The sequence below is a fragment of the Rhagoletis pomonella genome, unplaced genomic scaffold (assembly GCF_013731165.1).
Source record: "Rhagoletis pomonella isolate Grant_MI unplaced genomic scaffold, Rhpom_1.0 Rhpom_scaffold_06400, whole genome shotgun sequence".
Classification (NCBI taxonomy): domain Eukaryota; kingdom Metazoa; phylum Arthropoda; class Insecta; order Diptera; family Tephritidae; genus Rhagoletis; species Rhagoletis pomonella.
The window spans coordinates 334-9,675 of NW_023464932.1; the positions used below are offsets into that span (position 1 = coordinate 334).

The 9,342-nt window shown below is 43.8% G+C and overlaps 2 protein-coding genes across 2 annotated transcripts; both read left to right on the forward strand.

The window, feature by feature from the left end:
• Positions 1–779: 779 nt before the first annotated feature.
• Positions 780–2,045, forward strand: LOC118755494. Its single transcript, XM_036490326.1, has one exon. It carries the CDS (start codon positions 780–782, stop codon positions 2,043–2,045), a length of 1,266 nt encoding a protein of 421 aa, XP_036346219.1.
• Positions 2,046–2,989: 944 nt separating this feature from the next.
• LOC118755493 lies at positions 2,990–4,450 on the forward strand. The gene is made up of 2 exons (XM_036490325.1): positions 2,990–3,329; positions 3,363–4,450. Exons 1-2 carry the CDS (start codon positions 3,044–3,046, stop codon positions 4,448–4,450), a joined length of 1,374 nt encoding a protein of 457 aa, XP_036346218.1. The 5' UTR covers positions 2,990–3,043.
• Positions 4,451–9,342: the final 4,892 nt, after the last annotated feature.

A 9,342-nucleotide genomic window follows, 5' to 3' on the forward strand; every position in this document is an offset into this window, starting at 1 on the left:
TTAGATTCTAAATGCAGAAATTGATTTGCATTTAGGTGACTAATTTTAGTTGTGTTCGATAACAAAATTATGGGTCGATTACGGATAGCAACGCAACCACGGCTCGGATGCCAGCTGCCAACGCAACTGCAAAGAAAATTTGTATTACGAATGGCAACTGTATAAGACATCATGTCCCATCACTGATTTAATTACATGTATATATTTTTCGTATTCAGTGGCATCACTTGCTTCTTTAGTTTTTTGTGATTCTGTCGTTTCCCTTTTTCGTAGCGCTGCACATTGGCAGGCATAACATTAAAATTGTAATTTGCTTATTATTATTATACAAATAAAGCTCGACTCGGACAGACGAGTCCTCTGTGCAATAAATTATCATTATTGATTCGATAGCGGTTGGATTTTTGGAGCGGCCAACGAGTGGCCGTCTGAATGTATCAAGGAGTTTCTGATACATTTTTGGTGCCTCCTGTGAGGATTGATTTTGAGGTTCATTCGCGAACAAGCGGTCGAGGAAGTCTCGCTTGGATTGGCAGTGCATCAGCCAGCTGGAGTTACCGACAAAGGCTCCACAGATTTAGTTCGTATAACGGAGTACTGAGACTTTGCCAGAAGTGCGGCAATAGCGGTGGTTTGTAGTCGCTTCGAGGTGACACAACAACAACTCGTGAGCCGTTTAGAATTAACTGTTCAATAAGCCGCTAATCAACGTTTGCTTTGTGGCGTGATTAGGCAGATATCATTTTTTTGGAAAAAAACTGTACAACATATATGGCGGTATGACGTCTTTGAATTTACGTACTTCCGCGAAGTCATCGATTACGCGGATTTTTAATACGGTTCATACCGAGGGCTATAGTCCATACCAGGTCGAAATGGAGCACATTCTTGGAATGGTGCAGCAGTACTGGGATCGTTTCGTTAAACATCATTTGGATTTAGTCGCTGGGGCACAGTCGTCAGATATTCCTACTCACGATACACTGTACGCTAGCACGGAAGAGCAATTCAACAAGGTTTGCATTAAATTACGTCGCTTGCTATTGCAATGCACTCCTGTTGAGCATGACTTCGTGCGGACCCAAGCAGCGGATTTGCGGCTAGATCCTGTTTCCATACCACCCTTCGATGGTCAGGTGGAGAACTGGCTTGTGTTTAAAGACATGTTCGAGACAATGGTCCACCAACGGACAGATCTCGATCCAACATACAAGCTTAGTAAATTGCGGCAGTACGTCAAGCCTGAAAGTGTCCCAATGGTCACTGGGTTGTATACTGGAGGTTATGAAGAGGTTTGGGCGGAACTGAAGCGTCGCTATGACAACTCCTATCTGCTGTCACAAACCCACGTGCAACGTATACTAGCTTTGCCAACTGATCCACGGGACACACAGAAGGTGCTCCGTGATATCATCGACTGTGTACGTAACAGCTTTCGTGCATTATCTGTCATGGGGTTGCCGGTAACACAATGGGATGTACTTGCGATTCCAATATTGCTGCCAAAGCTGCCGGTAGCAGCAAGAAATGATTGGGGCATGAGCCTCAAAGACAACGATATTCCCCGATTGGAAGATTTATTGAGCTTCATCGAGCGTCGCGCGATGAATATGCCGGCTGCATCGTCTGTGTCGCATGGTGTGATCACCTCTTCACGGCATACGGCACAACGTGGGGCTAGAGCACACCTAGCGTCTGCACAAGCGAATGGTGCGAATACCTCAAGTTGTCCACATTGTTCGGAGAACCATCGTCTTGCCAAATGTCATCGCTGGCGGAATCTTGCAGTAACGGCTCGTTGGGAGACCGTTAGACGTTTGCGCCTTTGCTTCAACTGTCTACGTGACGGCCATGTTACGCGTGATTGTTCAGCGGGAGTTTGTACGGTTTGCCGCCAAAAACATCATACACTTCTTTGTCGCAGTCCGACTGTTGGTTCGGGTACTAGCATGGTTCCCACCAAATGGATTCAACGAATTCAAAGCCAGAACCTACAGTATCGCAGCCTCAGGTCTTCCCACGCGGTGAACAACAGTCAAATGTAGTTCAGTCCTTCTTGGTTCATGGTGATCACGTCGTGTTGTTGGCCACTGCGCAGGTTTTGCTCGCTGATCATCAGGGCAACCTACATAAATGCAGAGCTTTGTGTGATATGGGATCTCAGGTGAGCTTTTTATCAGAATCTATGTTTCATCGTTTGAATCTTCGTAGAAGACGCTGTGTCATGACTATTGAAGGCGTCGGCCAAAACTCAACGTACACTAAGGGCGTTACCACCCTTAACCTGCATTCGAGGATTGATGAAGGGGTCGACATTAGTTTCAACGCGTACATTTTGAATTCGATCACTTCATCGACACCAGCGATTCCTGTAAACACAGCCGCCTATGAGTACTTAAGTGGTCTACAACTGGCTGTCCCTACATTTGGTTTACCGGGGTGCATCGATTTGCTTATCGGTGCTGATATTTGGAGCACCATCCTCCAAGATGGAGTGGTATCAGGAGGCTGTGATAAACCATGTGCATTGCGTACTCGACCCGGGTGGATTCTTCGAAAATTTTGGGATGCGGAAGAACCGCCTGAAGGCAGCTATGTGGAGGACTGCGAGCAAATATTCATGGACACGTTTTCGAGGAATCCCGATGGTCGATATGTCGTACAAATTTTATTCCGATTCAACGATCCGGCACTTGGAAATTCCCATCGTGGTGCACTTCGTCAATTCTTTCATTTAGAGCGAAAACTGGCTGGAGATGCGGATCTTCGTAACAGGTATATCCAGTTTATGCGGGAGTATGAGCAGCTTGGTCATATGCAGCTCCTCCGAGAGACAGAAGTTAACTACGGCCAATGCTACTATATCCCACATCATGCTGTGACTGCGAAATTCCGCGTGGTGTTTAATGCCTCGGCTAAATCGAGCAATGACATATCATTGAACGACACGCAACTTGTTGGTCCCCAATTGCAGGACAATCTCGTCCACATCCTCCACAGATTTCGACGGTTTCAAGTTGCCATTAAGGCGGACGTGGAGAAGATGTTCCGTCAGGTCGAGGTGGATAAAAGGCATCGCAAATGGCAGCAGATTCTCTGGCGGGAGTCAACAAGCGAACCGATCCGCACCTACCAATTAAATACGGTCACCTACGGTATGGCTTGTAGACCGTACAACGCTATTCGCGCATTACGACAGTGCGCCAGTGATAACTTTTCAGTTATCCACAATGTCAACCGGGCAGCTGAGGCCAAGGAGAGCATCCTCTCAAACTTTTACGTCGATGATTTCTTGGATAGTGTAGATACTACTACAGAGGCAATCGAGCGTGCTCGTTAAGGTTGCAAGATCCTGCGCCAAGGCCATTTCGTTTTGGGTAAGTGGAACTCCAATTGCGCGCTGACCTTGACGGCTCTTGCGGATGCATCAGTTGCCACCACCGAGTCGTTTTCGAGTAATTCTGATACCACTGTACAGGGCTTGCACTGGAACCCTAATAATGACACTTTATTTTACAAAGTACGGTTGCCGGACCTCGATGCAATTCCTACTAAACGCAACGTACTTAGCGATGTCGCACGAATATACGACCCATCGGGATTATTGTCGCCGGTGATCGTATGGGCCAAGATTTTTATTCAGATGCTTTGGAAGGCAGAGCTGCTATGGGATACACCATTACCAGGATATTTACGAGATGAATGGTTAACATTTCGGAATGGTTTGTACCAGCTTTCCAGTATTCAGGTGTTGCGTTGGCTGGGCATGACCAAGACGTCCACGGTAAACTTGCACGGCTTCTGTGACGCCAGCAGCAAAGCTTACGCTGCGGTCGTCTATGTGCGCATCGAAGATCCAGAGGGTGCGGTTCGCGTATCCCTGGTTGCGGCCAAAACAAGGGTAGGACCCAGTAAGGGTACTACAATTCCACGAATTGAACTCAGTGCAGCACGACTACTCGTTATGACGATGGAAGAGATTCGTCACGCCTTGCGACTGGACAGCGCAGATTGTATGTATTGGAGTGATTCGACCATTGTCCTCCACTGGATCCAGAAAGCACCGACCGTATTGAAGCCGTATGTAGCCAACCGTGTGGCATTCATACAAACTCATTCTGAAGTGAAGCATTGGCGACACATCCGAAGTGAACACAACCCAGCAGACTGCGCCAGTCGTGGCATTCCACCAACAGCGCTTGAAGATCATCCACTCTGGTGGACTGGTCCACCAATTATGTACACTTGCTTCAATCGCAGCACCGAGTTGCCTGCTTTGCCTGACGAAGAACCACACACAGCAACGTTGGAGAGCCGCCCCCCTCTCAGCTTGGTGACCGCTGCGACATGTGGGTTATTGCGCACGGCATTCGGCGGCAGACGAATTCCTTTGGTGGAGAAGTTTAGCCGTCTGAATAGACTGCTTGACACTACGGCACACCTACGATGAATCTTACCTGCATTCCGAGGTCACCGAGGCGATCCGCTGACCACAGAGGAGAGGGCATGGGCCCTTGAGCTTCACATTCGACAGTCACAAGGTAATGTGTACCTATCAGATATTAATTCGCTCAGATCTCATTCCAGCATAAGTTCCACAAGTAAGCTAGTGTCCCTGAATCCCTTCTTGGACGAAAAACAGATACTTTGAGTCGGTGGTCGCTTACAGAGAGCAGAGTTGTCATTTAATCAACGGCACCCGATTATTCTAGCGAAGGATGGAGCACTATCATGGCTGCTTATCGCCGATGCCCATGAGAAGTGTATTCATGGTGGCATTCAAGGGATGATGCAGTATTTGCGCCAACGTTTCTGGATCGTACGCATGCGCGCATTGGCCAAGACGTTCGTCCATCGATGTGTTGTATGCCGCCGTCATCAGCGAATCACCCAACAACAACAAATGGCATCGCTCCCGAGATCGAGGGTATTGGTTGCACCACCGTTCACTCACACAGGCCTCGGTTACTGCGGCCCATTTAATGTGCGACTGGGTGGTAAGAGGTCGAACGTTTTGACCAAGACTTATAGTGCGATTTTTGTCTGCATGGCCTCCAAGGCCGTGCATATAGATCTGGCTGAGAATTTGACAACCAGGGCGTTCATTGATGTATACGACCGCTTTACAAGCCGACGAGGTATTTGCGCCATACTTTACAGCGATAATGGTACGCAGTTTGTTGGAGCAAATAAACAGCTGCAGCTTGACTTGGCGGAATGGTCGAACACGCAAGCGAAACAACATTGAGCCGCTGTAGGTACGAAGTGGAGATTCATCGCACCTGCAGCTCCGCATCATGGTGGACTCTGGGAGGCCGCTGTGAGATCTGCGAAGAAATACCTGTACCGGACGATTGGTCGTCAGACATTGAGATTTATAGAACTAAGCACTCTACTATCTCGGATAGAAGCGTGTTTGAATTCCCGCCCACTGGTGGCTCTTCACGATGATCCCGAAGGTGGTCTCGCACTTACTCCTGGAGAGTTCCTCATTGGACGACCGCTTGTTTCTCGCCCCGTGCCTGCAGTGCCTGATGTTCCTGAGAATCGTCTCAAGTATTGGCAGCGGCTGCAGCGCATGTATGAACATTTTTGGAAGCGATGGCAGCAGGACTACCTTACTTTCGCTTCAGGCACGTGGTAAATGGGTACGTCCTCATCCCAATCTTCAACGCGGCGACGTAGTACTTATCCTCAACGAGAATCTTCCACCAGCTCACTGGCGTATGGCACGAGTCATCGATGTACATCCTGGCGACGATGGCCTAGTGCGCGTCGTAACCGTTGAGTGCAACAGCGATAAGAGGACAGACGAAGGTCTCTATGTAAAGCATCCATGTCAGCGACCGGTTCAAAAGCTTTGCCGGCTAACTGGTCCCAACGAAGAGATCCTGAACCGTGACTGTTCAGCCGGGCAGGATGTATAAGACATCATGTCCCATCACTGATTTAATTACATGTATATATTTTTCGTATTCAGTGGCATCACTTGTTTCTTTAGTTTTTTGTGATTCTGTCGTTTCCCTTTTTCGTAGCGCTGCACATTGGCAGGCATAACATTAAAATTGTAATTTGCTTATTATAAATTATCATTATTGATTCGATAGCGGTTGGATTTTTGGAGCGGCCAACGAGTGGCCGTCTGAATGTATCAAGGAGTTTCTGATACAGCAACTATCGTCAGTTGCTGTAGAGTTATCGATAATCGAAATTTGACAGTTCGACAACCAGCAAGTGGTTGTAAACGAGCTGTGCGAGTAAAATTAAATTATTAAAATAAAGAGTTTTAAAGAAAAGACAGCAATAAAGCTAAGTTCATCACAATTATTTGTTTAAGAGGAAGAGAAGTGCATGAACGCGGCCTCAATCAGGCGTCATTTAAAGGATAATTCCTAGTAATGTGCTGAGTCGATTCTTTTAAGTATTGATCGATACTCGGTACCGATTTGAAAAGTATCCAATACTTTCGATACTCGGCACCGAAATGTTTAGATTTCTAATGAGACCGCACAACAGCCAAATATATGAAGTAAAAGCAATTCAGGGGAGCCTCACGTACAAAATCCGAATGTAGTGACTATAGAGCTTTTAAAATTGCTAAAGTCATAAATGTATAGACATTTTCAAGAAAAAGGGCTTCTGTAAAGCTTCTTCCAGACATCTCCTTAAACCTTACTTGCACTGGTTCCAAATATATACCAACCCGAATTTAAATAAAAAATTAAGTACATTTACTATATATTTTATGTATGTGCACATATACCTACGTATATTCAAGAAATGTTTTTATACATACATTTATTTTTAAATATATACATTTTTGTATTTTGTATAAATGTAATCATATTTAAGTACGTACACTTTTCCGTTAGTATTTACAACGAACTAATAATACAAAGTTTTTTTTTCTAATAATATCAAATAACAATCAGGCACACATGGAGATCGTTTAAGTTTCTATGAATGTTTAAAACGTTAAAAATAGGACTTAGTTTTTTATTAATGAATTTTTCCACATTATTAGGATCTAAACGATTTCTTCACTTCGTTAACATTTGCCCCGCTTATGAAAATATACGTTCGCTTGGAACTGACGTCGCCACAATGCAAAGGAACTCTTTTGCAATCTCTGCCAATCTGAAATAGAATTTTTTTTTTTTTCATTCCACCATTTTAGTGGACCTGATTTGCGATCTAAAAGCTTTTCATTTAAATATTGGTCAATTCCAATAATAGCTTTAGAATAACTATTAGTGCTTCCTTGAACATGACGATCAAAGTCAGTCCATAAGGGGTTGCTGTTTAAATTTACTCTGATATCACTACGTGTGTCCTCATTGTTTGAAATATTTTTGTTCCCGATTAATCGGACGAGGCTGTTTTTGCAGGCCTGAAAAGCTTCTTTGTCCGTACTGCATCCACCGCTGTAAAGTGCTGCCATAATCCGCTTCGTTTACCTTCGTTTTCTGCAATTAAATATTTGTAGCATGTAATTTCTAAGCTAATATTGTAAAGATACTTACTGAAATGCGATGCCATTTCGAACGTTAATGTATAATATTCAGACGTAGATTTCCTTTGAAAAGAGAAAGAGTTACCACAGCTATTGCGAATTTGAAAAAGTCTAACAACGTTGCCACAAGAACTGTAGCGGTTGGTAGGACTGTTGCGATAAGTACAAGAAAGCGATGAGTGTTTGTGATGGCAGTATTCTCGGGATGCGGTTGCCGTACATATTATGCTTGTTCATATTTTACGAAAGCATCGTCTGATTTGTACATTTAGGATCTTTTAGGCAATATCATATGAAGTAGCTATGAAAAAAATTATTTTTAAAATTTAAATATATATTATAGCGAAGGTTTCATGTATCGAATCGGTATCGGGTACCTAAAAGGAAGTATTGGATACCGAAATTTTTTGCAAGTATTGGGTACCGACAATTCAGCACATCACTTTCCAATCCTCCAGAGCAGTCATGCCCAGCGCAGGGTACTTGCATATGGAATTCTGCCAGCGCAGGGCACTTGCTTATGGAGTTCTGCCGACGTTGGGCAAGACTGCTCTAGAGCAGTGGTGCACAGCGTTGGCAGAGCTCCCAATACAAGCGCAATATTTTTGTATCTGCATCAGTGTTACCATTTTAGCCGTTTTCCGGCTAGATTTTTTATTTTTTTTTTTTTCCGCATGACGTACGGAACCAATACTTTAAATTTTTGTGCCGAGTCACGATGGGCAGGAGTTTGTTAAGTGTCGAGATCTAAAACTGTTCAGCTACAGAACTAAATTCATCAGCTGATTTTATGTATTTATGTCAATAATTCACTTATTGAGAGAGGAGAGTATCGCTTTCTTAATGCTGAAAAGCGGATCTGATATATCAAACGTGCTGGAATGAGAGTTAAAATCCTGGCATAAGCAACGGAGTGGGTCATGCAATTCAAAATTGGTTTTACAAGCTTTCAGAAATATGGGACAAAAGTGTCTTGATATGCGTGACGGAACATTAAAGCTTACATCAGCCAGAAGAGACGGACTTGAAATTGAGCCTGTCAGTAATTTAACCATAAAAATTATACCAAGCATTTCCCTGCGACTGGCAAGTGTAGGAAGGTTAATAAGTTTTAAACGACTCGTATAAGGTGGAAGACTATATTGAGAATCCCATCGGAAATTTCTTAAAGCAAAAAGTAGGAATTGTTTTTGAATTGATTCTATCTTGTCTGAGTAAATTTGATACCTTGGATTCCAAACCACCGAGCCGTATTCCAGAATCGGCCTAACTAATGTTGTAAACAGGGTTTTGGTGATATACGGGTCACTAAATTCTTTTGACCATCGTTTCACAAATGCAAGTACACCTTTAGCCTTGTTGACTGTCACATTAATGTGAAGATTAAAATTAAGCTTAGGATCCATTGTGATACCAAGGTCCACAAAATTGTATACCTGTTCCAGGTTATGGTTACCTATTATATAAGAAACTGGCAGAACAGCTCTTCGCGAGAAGCACATTACTTTACATTTCTTAAGATTTAGAGGCATAAGATTTACTTTACACCAGTAAGCCATGCTGTTTAAGTCTGATTGTAGCAAAGACCTTTCTTCAATTGAAACGTACGATTTATAAAGTTTTACATCATCTGCATACATTAAAATTTTGGAGAATTTTATATCTGTAGAAATATCGTTTATAAAAAGCAAGAACAGAATCGGGCCTAGGTGGCTACCCTGAGGGACTCCTGAAGTAACATCAATGACGTCAGAGATAGTATTTTTAAACAATACCCTTTGCGATCTATCATAGAGGTATGAAGAGATCCAACGTAGGAAATTAGGTGG